Source organism: Quercus suber, unplaced genomic scaffold (assembly GCF_002906115.3).
Source record: "Quercus suber isolate HL8 unplaced genomic scaffold, Cork oak 2.0 scaffold_460, whole genome shotgun sequence".
Classification (NCBI taxonomy): Eukaryota; Viridiplantae; Streptophyta; class Magnoliopsida; order Fagales; family Fagaceae; genus Quercus; species Quercus suber.
In genome coordinates this window covers 493,504-509,365 of record NW_027069911.1, presented here as the reverse complement: position 1 = coordinate 509,365, position 15,862 = coordinate 493,504, and the positions used below count along the sequence as shown (strand labels likewise).

Genomic DNA, 15,862 nt, shown 5'->3' with positions numbered 1-15,862 from the left:
AGAAAATGGTTTAAAAAAAAAAAAAAAAAAAAAAAAAAGGAAGCAAAGTAGCCTTAACTTTTTAATTTTGTGCTCAATTTTTCCTAAATAAAAATTGTGTTTAAGATAATGGACCTATGAGTACGAAAGATCTTTGACAAATTAGGCATTCAAATGTGTAAACAAAATAGGGTCAATTCAGGTGCATATATTATTGTATCTAATAACATAGAGAAATCAAATCAAATCGTAGTCTTCAGACTTCAGTTAGTAAAATGTAATAAAAAACTAATTGAAATTATGAGGGCTTGGAGCCTTAGCAATCAATGTCATGATTGGAAATGCGTCACTATCCCCATGCTTAGGGGTGTCCACGGGAGCCTAGAAACTGATCCACCTGCCCAAACAACACGGGCCAACCGAAAACCGACTTTTAGGCGGGTCGGATGGCGGGCTTTCTTCTTCAAAACCTGATATATCCGATTTGATTGATAAAACCCATGAAAGAAGGCTGGAGTTACCTAGATTCGTACAGATTCATCGATATTCAGGTGAAGGTTTGGTAGTTTTTGGTTAGACCTGGTGAAAATCTAGGTTTTTTAGCTTAGATCCGGCGGTGAGATGAAGATTTTTCTCAGATCTGTGCTTGATGTTGTGCTTTTGCTTTGATTTTTACTTAGATTCGGCGATAGAGAAGAAATTTTCACACAAATATGAGCTTGATGTGGTGGTTTTTGCTTCGATTTTTGCTTAGATCTAGTGATTTTTGCTCAAATTTGGGCTTGATTTGGTGATTTTGAGCTTCGATTTGGCAAAGATCTGGTGATTGTAACTTAGTACCGAGGTTGACCGACCTGACCATTGTCCACCGAAGATCGATTCGACTCGACCTGAGGTCGTTTGGGGTCGTGCTGTCCACAATGTAAGCGGGTTGGTTGAATGTTGTTAGCAAATTAAAAAGTTAAGGCTACTTTGCTTCCTTTTTTTTTTTTTTTTTTTTTTTTTTAAACCATTTTCTGGTAGGAAGATATTCATACCAATTGGTGGAGACTTTTCTACCAAGATTTTTCCAAACTTGCAAGCTAACTTCAAAAATTGAGAAATGGGTCCCTTATCATAATAGGTTATGTTTGAGGTCAGATACTCCTGCCTTCATTCAACTTGCTTTCTTTGGCACCACATCTGATTTTTGATTTGGACTCTTATGTTTGAGAACTACATCTAACTCAGCAGTAACATAGTCAAAGTTTATAATATAGAGTTCAAAATATGATATTATATTTAGCCCAATCCTTGAAGACAAAAACCATCTTCTGAAACTACATGAGAAACAAAAGAAAGATAATATAACTGACACTTCCCCTGTACTAAAGCCAAAATTATAAGCCTGTGAGCCTGTGTCACTACTCATCTCTATACACAACCTTGTCTAACTCAGGTAAATAGAAGGACCTCCATTTCTTTGCACCCCTTTTTCATACTTGACCTGTAAGTTAAAGGAATCCCTTGGGCTTCATGCTGTTACCACTCTTTAGTCTCTCAATACTTGACTTGCCAGTAGATTTTTGGTGGCCAACATCTTTTGATCCCTCAACTGTCCTAGATGGGTTATTGGCACATTCATAAACAATAATAGGATTGTCAGGCTCTTGATCATCTGCAGAATTACCACCACTTTTTGCAGAATCGACTTTAGACATGTTGGCTGAAGTTCCACTCCTGGAGAGCCACAGAATTTTCAGTCAGGTGCTATGTAAAACAAAAGAAATATTAAAAATATTTATGCTAGTTCATAAACCAACATTTTTGAAGAAGAATTGGGCTTCTCTTGTTTAGCTGACTCTGACTTAGTCTTCCCTCTCCTCTTATTTGGCCTGCTTAAAATGCACAACCAAAAGATATATACAAGAGATCAAAAAGTATATGTAAACATCATAAAAACTACAAGGCAATTGCCTCATCAACCATTTTGGATGGAGAATAATTAATGGGGAATCTAATTAAGCTTTTCATTTCATTTTAAATTACCTATCCTGTTTTCCATGGCATAAATGAATGCACAAAATGTTGTCATATAAGGTTATCAAGTAGAGTTGACCTTCAATGCCCTGGATGCACCTAAATTTTTCCCATCAAGGTATAGGCATCACTGCCTCCAGGGACAGCTTAACAATGTGAGCACAAAGCCTACCCCATACTCACCATATAAACTAGTATTTAATTAATCCAAATTCCTATGAAATTAATTCAGTGCTTTGTGGACAAGCAAGCATAAACATGTGATATACTGCCTCATCAACAGTGACTAGTAGATGTACAAATAAAATTCGTTGTTTGTAAATGAGTTCTTTATTGCATTGTAAGAATTTACTGCAAACCTCTGGCATAATTTTCATCAGTATATAAAACTGCTCTAAAGTTTGCAATTACCTCTGTACCATTACATTGACCACACCAGAGAAAACGAAAACAAAATTGAAATTGATATTATAATTCATCTAAAGGATCCAACTAGCAATTTTATTCTGAAAAGTAACAAGTGCTTAATATACCAAGAAACTTTTCCCACAATAATGAACCACACAGAAGAGATTTATGAAAGGTATCATCTAGAATATAAAAATTAAACGTCTGCAGTAAATTACAAATAAGATTATTCTTTTGCTTATAATTTTTAGATAACAACAATAAGGTATCAATTTTGAATATAAATAATTGTTAGAAAACGACCAAAAGGAATCAATTTTGCAAACAAATAGTAAATTTCAATTCTGAGACATAACTAACAAAATTTGGTTGCTATGTACCCAAGAGCAAAATGAAATACTATTATGAAAGGATAGGACTAATAAAATATTAATACTTACATATCAGATGAAGCATCAGCTTTTGGAAGATCAGTCTCCTGACCCTGTAAAAAAAAATTAGCACATATTAATTTTTTCCCCTAAAAGTAGAGTAAAAGAAGAAAAAAATATATAAAATACAATATAGGGGAAAACACGAACTCCTTCCGGCAAAACATCATCTACAATCGGTTCCCAGCGTTCCTTTTTGAGGTTTAATATTTCTTCATCACCATCAGTGTATAACACCTGTGCATGACAAAAATTTAAGAACTAAAATATGCCAAAACAAGAAAAATGACAGTTAAAGAAAACAGGTTAGATGGTGTGTCATCACACAAAGACCACTGATTTCATCCAGGGAAGAGTAGTTCAACTTAATGTTACAGCAAGGAAAACAGGAGAGTTTCCAAAACCCAAAGAAAAACAAAACAAAACAAAAAAACAAAAAAAGAAAAAGAAAAAAGGGAGAGTCAGAAAAGAGTATGGACAAAGCCCAAAGCTGAGAAAACACGGTATGGACTGTGAATTAACAGAAGAGGAGCCACATAAAGCTGGTTTATGACAGAGAATGCCGAGAACCAAGCCCAACTACTTGGGAGAGGTTATGGCAAAACCAATAAATAAATAAGAGGAACAAATTGGTATGTCAGGATTAGTGAGAACTATCACACCTGGTGCTTCTTTTTAACAGAGTCATAAGAATGAACAACACCTTCATAAAACCTGCAAAATAAAAACAATCCTATAAGATAACAGTAAGGGGACTTTTAATTTGGTGCGACAAATGTCACAGGAGAAAAAAATAAACAAAGAAATTGGCAAATGGCTCAATGACTACTGAGAATCATGTCCCAAAGGTGATCATACATTCAGCAATTGCATATTTACGATGCTAAGAACAGCTTTGGAAGCCATACGTTTCAGCCAAAAAAGTGTGCACAGCATCAATAATGTGATGTACTAAGGTAACTGAAGTTATGCTGCAAAATGAAGTAAAATATTCTATTAATAAATTTTACTACTTATCACACACGCTAGAAAGACAATCACTGAATGTAGCCTATGGTTTTGGTTTTGATTTGCGCAGTTACCAATCCTGTGTAGATGAATGTTATGGTTGATAGCCAAAACAAAGTTCTACAATGGCCTCATCACCAATATCTGGAAGCCTATATACTTAAAGAGGCATTATAATTCATGATCTAACATGCCAAAAAGTTAAATGTCAACAAAAATTTATATATATATATATATATATTTCATTGTAACCTGCAGTCTTATCCATATAATAGTACAAAACTTTATTAAGCCCTAAAATTTATTAGGTCTAAAAGTCTTTGTGGTAATAGGAGTTTAGAAATATAACCAACTTGAAAAGACTAACTCAATTATAAGAATAAACTAAGGCTGCATAGGTTTTGTCATAAAATCATTTATGGAAAACGTTTTCCACATTATTTGGTGTTTGGTATAACAGAAAATTGCTAGTAAACGGAAAATTTTTCCATAATCAACAAAAAAATCACCCCAACATTTTTTTTGGGGGGGGGGGGGGGGGGGGGGGAAAAACCTTAGGTCATATTTTCTGGAAAGAAAAAAGAAAAAAGAAAAAAAAAAGGTCTCACTCCCAATGCATGATTAATTGCCTTAAAAAAAATCTCAAAGTATAAAACTTGATTTGTGCTGCAGTGCCATCTCCTTCTCAAAGAAGGGCTCAAAACGTATTGAAATAGTCCTTGGCTTGACAATTTTGGAATAAAGGTTAAAATGTCCTGAAATCTCCAGTTTAGAGGTTACAGTGAAATGAACTATCATGAAAGAGTGGCAGGTTAGTAGAAAGAAACTTGATAAGAGTTGTTGTCCATGAGTAAAATGTCCAGTCTGTTGCCTAATCCATTTTTACTTTCTATTTCTCATTCTGATTCTAATGGCTAAAATGCTGTGAGGAATGTTTTATGCAAATCTATGTGATATTCCTCTTCCAGTTGGTATATGGGATAGGTTTTGGTATCAGATCATGCTGAATGAGTCTATTGTCTGTGTATGTCATTAAGATCATAGACTAGAAGTCTGATTGAATGTGTTGGTGTGATTCAGGCTGATGAGAACAGGTTAGGAAAAAGGATAGTTTCAAGTGAGCTACTAAGGACAGATCCAAATGAGCCGTCCCTGGTATGTAATCACCCTAGTCACCTCCATTTATGTCAGTCTTCTTTTTTCACAATTATTTGTTTTGATTACTTGACACTTCACAAAAAGTTATCGGAAAATTAACTTTTTGTTACCCAGGTTACCAAGGGTCTTACTTCAGATACTTTCAAGTCAGCGGTGATTAATGGCACTCCAACTAAGAATGATGAAAATTTGAAAAATGTAAAATCTTCAAAAAGATTACAGAGTTGCCGTCTTACTAAACACTCCAAAACTGTTGGTGCAAGCAGCAATTCTGAACCTGACAACTTAGACTCTATGAAGGCAGCCAAATCAGCAACTGAGTCAGACTCTGTTCCGAAGAAAAGGGGTAGGAAACCTAATTCTTTAATGAAATCTGAGGAAGGCTATGATCATTCTTGGATTTGTACAGGAAGAAAGACTTCGAAGCTAGGTCGTCCAAGAAAGTCTCATGATGGGGGCGTTGATGATTCACCTTCTGAAACACCAGATTCTAAGGCCCCTTCACCATTGGTGCTTGAAAACGTGACTGAGCCTTCAAGTTTGCAACCTAAAACTAACGAGATCATAACTGCTGCTTCTCTGTCCCCAGATCATTGCCTTCCTGATGCAAGCCATCCTAAAAGGGGACGGCCAAAGAAAATAGGGAACAACAAGAATCAAGATGCCAATCATCATTCCCTATCAATGTCAAAGGGAGGGTTCTTGAATGCTCAGGTTGAGGAGAAAGCACTACAATCTGCAGATGTTAGTTTGAACAAGGAATCTGAAGTTATAAATAACTCTGATGCAAAACCACAGCGGCACTCTAGAAAAGTTCAAATTGCTATAAAGATCAATGAGGAGACAACTCAAACTCCCAGCCATGTAGTCTCAGAGAAGGAAGCTTCGGACCCTTCTGGTCCTGAGGAGAAACTGTTGCAGCCATCAGATATGAATGTAGGGGTAACGAATATCAATAACAGGCCATCAATCCAAACAGATAGCAAGAAAAGGAAGAGGAAATATGCTAGTTCTGAAATGGATATTACTGAAGCTTCTAATTGTAAGGTACAGTAATTAATTCTCATTAATTCTACCACAATAAATGTATGTAAAATCCAACCTATTATTCCCATCTTTCCTTGGTTTTTTTTATTATTTATCTTATGGGTTTTCCGAATTTGTAGACAATTTCTAAGTCTGCAACTAAATCAGCCAATGGAGATGAAAGTTACTTGGAAGAAAGCCCTAAAACAAAACTCAGGAGGAAGCGTGCTGGTTACNTTACTTAATGTACACACGTGAAATCCTGATTATCATACTCAGACATATTAGAACTTTTAAAGATTTCTTCCAACATAGAAAAGTAAAATGTCAACCATTTCTTGTTCTAATAATATAATAGCCAATACCAAAATGATCTATTAAAGAATTTAATTTCATTCTAAATGGTATAAATGAAGAAAAGAAAATTACAGGAGATGGAGCTTAGGTGGCCAAAAGCAGGGTAGATTGTAGCTTTGATTCTTACCAATGGGAAATATAAAGGATAAAGCCATAGTAAGGAGTCACTTATAGAACAGAAGCAGTGTTACATTTGCTAAAATTGAATGGTAAATAACTCAAGAAAAACTCTGAAAATGTGACTGATGCTAATGTGGAAACATGTGATGAATCGACTTTTTACTATGGTATGGTTATTGTGTTGATATCTAGTTAAAGTTATTACATTAAAAAAAATATTTAGTGAAAATTATTAATGATTGATATCTTAATGTATTGATAAAAATTTTGAATATTGTCAAAATCAACAGAATTATCTAGTGACAGCCATAAATATTCAACAGTTTGGCTATATAGTCTATATTGACATGAAGAATTTTACAGATCAGACTAGCACTGGTTATTTTGTTCTAGCTCATAATTTTCTTTTATATTTTCCTCTTTAATTTGGCAGTTCAACTTAACATTAAAAAGAAAGAGAGGAGAATACAATTATAATTTTGTTTTCCTAATAGTTGACATAGAATATGTACATTCTCTGTTCTTGTATTCTAATTGCACTGTCCTTTCAACTAAATCTGGAAGCATTATTCTGAGGCCATTTTATTGCTTTCAATATTTGCAAGTGAATATGTCAAAATGGGATACATTTAGTGGTGTAGACAAAACCAAATTTTTATTCCAAAGTAATTTGCAGGCAGCTTATTGCTTGAACATTGTAAAGTTATATAATCTCATCTTTGGCAGGCTTGATTCTTTTGTATTGATGCTCTGAATTTCCTGTAACATGTCTAGGAAACTGTGCAGCATATTAGCTTAATATTTTCCTCCTGTAATTCTCCCCTAATCCTCTTTATGTAAAATGACGTATTTTACATTTTTTGGCCTCTTTAGTTTTGTGTACATAACCTGTTTGCATAAAGCTCTTCCTCTTATCAATAAAAGCTTACTAGTTATAAAAAGAAATATTTTTACTGCAGGATTCTGGGAAGCCTGATTTTGATGAACGTTTGGTTGGTTGCAAAATAAAAGTTTGGTGGCCAAAGGACAAGACGTGAGTACTAAAGGACTAGTAGTATAGTGTTTAGCTCTGTAATATTCTTGTTAATATATAAGTCTTCATTTATTCGATGTAAAACATTTTCTCGGGAGTTTTTTTTCCCCCTGTTGTTTGGTTGAGACTCTAAAAAGAGATTTGAGCCTTGGTGCAATGGCAAGTGCCTTCCACCAAAAGCAACAAGTTGCTTTTTTTTGGGTTGAGACTTTGAAAATAACTTTCTAATGCAATAATTTTCTAGTGTTTGGTTTGCACAAAAAAATTCAATGATAAAACTGTCAAAAACCTAAAATAGTCGGTAGACGAGGTGGTGGTGGTGGTTTTTTTTTTTTTTTGGGGGGGGGGGGGGGCGCGGGGTGGGGGAAGGAGGTGGCGGTGGAGTGGAAGGGGAAATGGTGTTGGTGGTAGTACGGAGGAGGGGGAGGGAGGTGGTGGAGACATGAGGGAGGGGAGGGAAGTTGACAAGTCTGTGGGGGAGGAGGAGAGAGGTGGTGTTAGTGGGGAGGAATGGGGTGGGGGAGGGAGGTGTCAGTGGCAGTTTGGAGGGAGAGGAGGGAGGGAGATGGTAAAGGTGGCACATAGGAGGGGGAAGGAGGTGTTGGTGGTGGAATAGAGGAGTGTGAGCGATGGATGTGGGGAGGGGCAAGTATAAACCAATGTCAAACCATTTTTTTTTTTTTTTTTTTTTTTTTTTTTTTTTTTTTTTTTTGAAGGCAAAGTAGTCGTTATTCATTAGACAAATAGGGCTGGTATGTGAATTTCTCTTGAATATGAAGTTGTTTTTATTTTTTTATTTTTTTTTCATTTGCTTCTGATCATCTCTTTAGTGGAGTCCTCTACTGCTGGCTAACATTCCTGATTCCATTTGCATCATGGCCATTAAAGACTTTTTTTTTTGATAAGTAAGAATAGTATATATATGAACGGCTGCTCTATGCATGAAAAACATAGAGCAGACCCAGGAAATACAAGAACAGAAACAGAAAGAAAGCAAAAAAGAAACCCAGACAACATGTTAATTACAAAGGAGAAAGAGAGCAAAGAAAATAAGGGAGAGAATCACTAGTCGTGAGTCCCCAAGCCCAAGACCAATCAAAAAAAGTCTCACAAAAAGATGCAAGCATCTGATCACCGAAACTATCCAAATCCTCAAAAGTCCTCTGATTCCATTCCTTCCAAATGCACCATAGGATGCATAACGGAACTAAGTTCCAAATCTGAGACTAATGCTTCCCCAACCAATTCCACCAGCCAAAAAGCAAATCTGGGATCGATCTAGGAATAACCCAAGACAAGCCAAAAGTAGTAAAGGCAAAAGCTCCACAACCGATGAGTCATCTCACAATGAAGAAGTAAGTGGTCTACCGTCTCTCTACAATGTCGACACATAATGCACTTCTCACAGTTTTCAGAATGGTGGATGCAAGTCAAAAGACAGAAAACACAGTCCACGGGAAAAATACTGCAGGGAAAAAAGCCCTGAAACAGCAGCTGATCCAAAACTTAAATGGACTGGTACTATATGTTCACTGTCTCCCATCTGAAAATCAAATGGAAGATGAATCCAAAAAATATGCAATAACGGGTCCTAATTCATTTTGAGAAATATAGTGAAGAAAGAAAATATTAGGTTATAGCTTCCTATAGGCATGCAAAAGTATGATATCAACAATTAGCATACTGCTCAACTTAAGATAGCTTCATAAATGAGAATTTGAAACGCACCAAATGCTCTGCAGATTCACTTTGGCATACAGAAGTGACTATTTGAGCATAGTCATCCAAAGCAATACCCATAGACCCCACTGCTTCCTTGAGATAAGGCTTAAGCTTAACAGCACAATTAGTGATTACTTTCTCCCCCAATTTCCACGAAATAGGTGAAACATTCTGCAACAATGAACCATATAGATAACATCCGAGTTGACCAAGAAAATGAGAGGAAGCAAATGTTAGGCAAAGGAAACTACCTGATTTTCCTTTCTTACACTAGCTAAAAGCGGACTGAGAAGATCTGACGAAATTTCTTCACTTTCATCTATGACCAGAGTCATAATTGTTTCCATGGCTGAAAATACAGCATGTGGATGATTGGACCTTGAGTTGAGCACAAACAAACACTGAATTGTTATTCATTTGCACAAGGAAAATGAAGTTACAAAAAAATGAAACACAGCATTCTAAGCATCAATTATTAATCACTTCCAGGATATGAATGCAATGATATGCCAATATCCTAAATGAAACCACCTCCAACACTCTGCTGACAAGGTTGGAACAACCTTTAACATTATTATCAAATTAGACCTGGATGCTAACTGGAAAGATAAATGCATTGCAATTGCTAAACTTTTAATCCTTTACAAAAACTGAGTAGTTACTTTCTAACTTAAAATATTTTTTCAGTTATCAGTAGGAATATTTATATGAAACTGTCCTCTTCAGTCACCACACAATAAGGCTAACATAAACAACCTAAAGGACTGAGGCCCTCAGCACTGCGCCTGTTGAACAGAGTCCAATTCCTTACATCCCTTCTATAAGAAAATTCAGGTTTTTGCGCCCAGGCAAGGGAGTTTGCTCCTTAAGCAGGTAGTCTGGGGAGTAAATGAAACTTTCAAGAATTCTAAAACCAGTCCTGAACCAAATAACAATCTCCACAAAGATTTCAAAGAACAAAAACAAAGCAAAGATAGTTTCACCGTCTCTAAAATTTCAATCAACAAGCTCAACTCTGCAAGAATTTCACCAACTTGTGCATTGATCAAACAAAAATCATAAAGCAAGATAATTTTGCAGTCTTAGTCAACCAATTCTGCAAAACCCCCAAACAAACAAATCCAAAATTTGCAACTCTGATGAAATCAGATTGAATAAAATTTGGTACGAGCTACCTACACTAATGCATCTAAACACAAGCTATAACTTCTATCATAGTCAAATTGTTCCTCACTACCCCTAAGTAACATACTTCTAGTTATCATTCTATCCACTAGAGATTAATACCCAGGAAATGTTCTGTAATGCTTCTGCTGGTTGTCATCATTGTAGACAACCAAAACTTCTCTAGTATACAGATTTCTCCTCTGTACTACTATCTGGCATCAGCTTATTTATTTGGAGAGTACATAAGAAAATGCTCTGCATTGCTTCTGCTGGAAAAATCAAATAGCCCTTGGGTTATTCCAAAACAAGTATCTTGCTAGCCTTCATGCTATTTTCCTAATTTCCAACCTCCTCTTCCTTAAGAATACTATACTCATCTCAACATCCTCTACATTTATGGCTTTAATTGTAAGTGTTTCATGGATGAATTAATTATCCACATAACCAATGCAAGCCATATTTTCAGCGATGCAGTATCCTTCACCAATGAACAGTAAAGACAAATATTCATAAGCATAGAGCCTTTACCCTTAAAAGACATTTTTAACTAGAAAAGTAGACCAATACAGATTACCATTGCTGTCTCAATACAAACGGTAGCATAGTATTCAAGTGCTACAGACACTTCAGATATAGAGGTGAAACCTTTAACTACCTCACAGAACCTACAGTTCTATTTAAAGAAAACCTATAAGCATGATCAAACCTTCCACAAGCAAACATACAATTGAAAAAATATGCTATCCATATGATGGACAAAATATAAATACGTGACAAGAAAATTCCTATGCAATTTATGCAACATATCAAACATGATTTTTGTGCTAAACATCTATAGTCCCATAATTAAATTTATAGAAGCTTATGCATGTTGAGAAAAAGCTAAGTTATATGAAATAGTAAACTTCTAATTCTGGTTAAAGTTCAGTAACCATGGACATTACATGATGTTAGAATAGTTTATGGAAGTTCACAAAAGTTTCAATTGTCAAGACAAATAGAAAAATATTTGTTACAGATACGTATCCATAGCAATAGTGGAGGTTCAGTAAAATAAAAAACACCATCAGTAAAGTTTTTTACCTAATTATTTTTAAGAAATTTTGAAACATCTCAACAACCAATGCATCACACTCAAGGTCCAGCATCACCAAGCATGACCTGACCTTTGCAACAGTATCAAGAATTGAAACTGCTTTTGTATAACAGCGACTGGACACATGAGACAATTTTTCAAATGCTGCTACAGTCAGCTGAAATATTTCCTGTGCAACAATGAATTGGAGAAACAGTCTATGTAAGATCCCAACAAAAAAGAAAAGATTTACAATGATGAAAGCTTATTGCCTTTCTTATTTTAATGAAATTTTGGTTTTAATCTGAGGATGTTTTGAACTGTTATGAGTACCTTCATTTGCTCATCATCATATGGCGCATCTGGTGCTGTTATCCTCGTAATCTCAGTAATGCAAGATGCAACTGAAACCTTCACATCCATTTCAGCATGTCTCAAAAGTTCATTACTGATCAGTGCCTTCAATGAAGGTAAAAGTGCATCTTGCATTGATTTGGATGGTGCTTGCTCCACATTTGCTAACAAATTTTCAACTTTCTAGAAGACAGAAGGAAACAACTTGAATCAACTCAACTATTCCTTAGTCCCAATTGAGAGAAAAAAATGAAACAAAGAGGATGAAAATTTTGAGTCATGACAACCATTAAAAAATTGAGGAAAAATTTTCAGAACAGCCAGAGGAAGAAGAAAATAGTTCAAGACAATGGTCAAAACATTTCCAAGTTAAATTCAGATTAAAACAGTTATGCTACAACAAACTAGAACTGCAAATTGGTAACCGATCAGACTGAAGAAAGTCGTAAAAATGAATATAATGACCTAAGGCATGTTTAAAAAACAAGAATAAAAAATAAAAATGAAGCCCAAGGGGCATCACTATCAGCTGGAGACCACGCCTCATGAAGTGGAGGTCAACAGTTCGAATCTCCCTTCCCCTCCCCTTGGGGCCAAAAACTTACCTATCAAAGAAATGAAGATAAAAATGAGAAGAAAAAAGGGAGAAGGGGGGTAGGAGCTTTATGCCTATTATCAAGAAGGAACAAATGCGATTCTAACTAACTAATGTGCAAGTCATAAGTGAAAGAGCAACATATAAGAGAAAAAAACACTCGGCCATCTAGAGAAAAAAAAAAAAAATTATACAAAATCACCATTCTATAAGCATCATAAGTTCAAAATATCCTAGCTGCATATCAAAATCCTTGTATAAATACCACTTTATTTTTTGTCAATAGAAACTTTTTGCAGCTGCTTTCACCCCTAAAATTTATGGTTTTGATTAAAATGCCTAGCAATCAAAAATGGAAGATCTTGCTCCCCTATCTTTAACTACTTCCATAAACCATGTTGAATCTAAAATATATTAAAATGTCACATTATATTCCAGATTTTTTAAAAAAATTTATAGGAAAAAAAAAAGGAAAGAATAACCCTGAGATAACACGTCATTCTTCCTACAACAGAAAATCCCAGAAAGAGAAAACTAGAACTCAGAAGATGTTATTCAACTTTTGCAGACTTGTCTCTGTTTTTAATTGTAACATCAAAAAAATTTCAACTTTATATTATCATATCAATGAGGACAGTATAATCAATAAAATAAGACAGATTGCTAAAGTGGCCACCAAAACACATCATGTCATTCAAAAAACCCTGCAAAGCAAAATCTTTCATCACAAGAAGCAATTATAAAAGTGCTTTTTCATGCCAATACCAATTAGTTTATATATATATATATATATTAACAACCCTACATGATTAGTTAAATTCTTATGAGTAACAATACCCTAGGCATTGCCAGTGTTTTAATATATGCTTATCGTCTTTGAAGTCAATCAAATATTATTCATTAATAGAGAAAATTCAAATGAATGGTCAAAAAACAGTCCAAAAACAAGCTAGATACAATCAGATATTTTGCAAATCGAAACTCAAGCAGAAAATATAGTGATCAATCCAGATCCCACATCAATGAGTACACATTTGTATCACATCGTGTGGGACATATCTAGTCCATAGTACTATATAGGTAGAGCATTTTCGAGGGAGTTGGGACTATCAGTAACAAGACAAAGAGTATAGCATAATTCATTCCTCTTCTATTTTGTATTTTCTATGCATAACAATTTTACTCTTGATTTTATTTAAAGTTCCAACTTTTCTTCATCAAAACTCATACAAATGATTTAGGCTTAATAGGTTAAAAACTGGGAAATACACAAACATGAAGTGCTACAGATAAGCATTTCCATTTTGCGGTATCCAAAGCTAATTGATAACAACTGGGAAGCACACACACAGATATTGAACCCATATGAACCTAAAATATAATAATTTAGACATATCATTCCATTGGTTCAATAAATAAAAAATCTCCATAGCCTATCATCCACTGATGAACACCTCAACATTTTAATTTAACAAACAAACATCAATCTATTTGACAAAACAAACAATACCCACAAGCAACTGGAAGAAGAAAACCCAAACAAAAGTAACAATTATAAAGACATTGAAACCACAACATTGATTTTATCAATCAATTATCAACTACACAATACCCTTATTTCACTGAATTTGAATATGCCAAACATTACAATAAGCAATTAGGAAAAAAAAAAAAAAAAAAGCCAATATACTTACTTATGAGAAAAGAAAAAGAAAGCAAACCCCATATACCACCCATGAAAAAACCATAACTTTCACCAAACACACAATAATCAACCCATATCAAGTAACCATTGATTCAAGCCCTTTACTGAATTCATTATTATGAGTTTGCTTGTACTCAGCTCAAAGACTAAACCTTTGAACAAACCAATTGTGAAAGGAACAAACTTTTATCCCAAAACCAACAAACTGATTCCACAATGCTCAAAACCCATATAAACTCACAATCAGACCAACATTTCCAACAAATACATTTAACAAAAATAAATAAATAAAGAGAAGAAGAGTCATTACATCAAGAAGAGTGAGAAGGTCATCAATGGAGGAAGGAGGGTTAAGGAGGGTACTCCCAGTCTCCTTAAGCTTCTCCTCAAGGTCTCTGTCAAAGGAAGTCATTTTCAGCTCAGACACAGAGCCACACACAAAAACACAAAAACAAAAAAGACTGAAACTTCAGAGCATTTAAATAAAAGGGCTTAGCTTGGTGAAGAAACTGAGTGAGGAGTCAGTGTTAGTGACCAAAGAAAGAATGCCTAACAAGTAACAACTCAGCACAGCAAAGCAGAGTTTAGGGATTTTAGGCTAAGTGTTAAGCATGCAAGCAGAGTTTCACAAATGGGCAGTTTCGGATTCCGCTCATTTTATCAATTTTGGCTCAATTTTTGGGTCTCAAATCCGGGTACAGGCCTTTTCCATTTTTCTTTTTTTTTTGGGTGCTCTCCCATTGGCGCTTTTTCATTGCTGTTTTTTTTTTTTTAAGAGAGTGCTTCATGTGTGGTTGACAGAAAGTGAATTACTGTCCTGTCCTAGTGCAATTTGAATTTTGGATAAAGGATGTTGCTTGCTAGTTATGGTCACTTGAAACGTTGTTTTAACTTGTAAGACCACAACTTACATGCCATCCACGCTGGTTTGAGATATCTCTTGCAGTATATGAATCACAAATTGGGATTAAGGTTTAGCATTTAAATTTACCATCACCTAGATTCTAAACTAATAGGTTTATATGTTCACATCTACTCATGTTTGTAAAACTCCTATCTAATTAAGACGTGTTTTTAATTGAAGTTTATGGTGTGTTTTTGTATTAGAATTTTATTCACTTTTTTCATTGTGTGTTTGTGGGTTTGTTTCTAAAAAAAAAAGTTAAGGTGTGCATCACACCATTAATGATTGATTCGGATTCTCAAACATGTTCCTACCCGTGTGTTTGAATTAGCTTTTTGATGAAAATTTTATTTGCTTATTTACTAAAAATTGGTAAGAGTACTTTACAAAACAAATAAAATAATAAGCTAATAAATGAAAAAGAAAACTAATCCAAATGCAATACTAATGTAATTTTGAGTTCAAGTCTCCCCGCCAGCACGAGTCACTCAAAAAAATTATCTCGATAAGTATTTAGAGCACACAAAAAATGAAAGACCATGACCAAACTGCCCCAGCTGCCACCAATGTAATTATGTAAAGTAATTGATTTACAGTTTTTCTTTTTCTTTTTTTCTTTTTTTGATGAGTTGATTTACAGTTTTTCCTTTCTTTATATCCATGTAATACCAATTAGTAACAATATTCTTTACTTTGCAAGTAGTGTCAAAGTTAATACTACAATTTCAAGCTCAGAAGTATATGACTCCTGCAACAAGGACGTTAACTCACAAGTATTCCTATAAAGGTTGATGTTAAATA

At 34.7% G+C, this 15,862-nt stretch overlaps 3 protein-coding genes across 7 annotated transcripts; 1 reads left to right on the top strand and 2 right to left on the bottom strand.

The window, feature by feature from the left end:
* Positions 1 to 1,235: 1,235 nt before the first annotated feature.
* LOC112009899 (sister chromatid cohesion protein PDS5 homolog D) lies at positions 1,236 to 3,764 on the bottom strand. 3 transcript variants are annotated; one of them, XR_010624600.1, is made up of 6 exons: positions 3,746 to 3,764; positions 3,500 to 3,551; positions 2,988 to 3,074; positions 2,847 to 2,890; positions 1,782 to 1,853; positions 1,236 to 1,698 (listed from the first exon to the last, which is right to left on the bottom strand). XR_010624600.1 is itself a non-coding variant. In XM_065762492.1 (6 exons), coding segments are annotated over exons 1-6 (486 nt in total). In that variant the 5' UTR covers positions 3,698 to 3,714; the 3' UTR covers positions 1,236 to 1,472. The 3 variants fall into 3 exon arrangements, 2 of the variants coding, with proteins under 2 accessions (XP_065618564.1, XP_065618565.1); XM_065762492.1 differs by lacking the exon at positions 3,746 to 3,764 and adding an exon at positions 3,696 to 3,714 and having other exon boundaries at positions 1,782 to 1,856; XM_065762493.1 differs by lacking the exon at positions 3,746 to 3,764 and adding an exon at positions 3,696 to 3,714.
* Positions 3,765 to 4,507: 743 nt separating this feature from the next.
* On the top strand, positions 4,508 to 6,274 carry LOC136062861 (uncharacterized). Its single transcript, XM_065762500.1, has 4 exons — positions 4,508 to 5,000; positions 5,118 to 5,349; positions 5,413 to 6,050; positions 6,170 to 6,274. The coding sequence occupies exons 2-4, from the start codon at positions 5,298 to 5,300 to the stop codon at positions 6,272 to 6,274; spliced, it is 795 nt and encodes a 264-aa protein (XP_065618572.1). The 5' UTR covers positions 4,508 to 5,000; positions 5,118 to 5,297.
* Positions 6,275 to 9,267: 2,993 nt separating this feature from the next.
* LOC136062856 (sister chromatid cohesion protein PDS5 homolog D) lies at positions 9,268 to 14,917 on the bottom strand (the record flags this gene model as incomplete). Of its 3 annotated transcripts, none has more annotated exon segments than XM_065762490.1 (6): positions 9,268 to 9,432; positions 9,513 to 9,639; positions 11,512 to 11,693; positions 11,837 to 12,040; positions 14,468 to 14,552; positions 14,655 to 14,917. In XM_065762490.1, coding segments are annotated over 4 exon segments (630 nt in total), but the record flags the coding sequence as incomplete, so codon positions are not given.
* Positions 14,918 to 15,862: the final 945 nt, after the last annotated feature.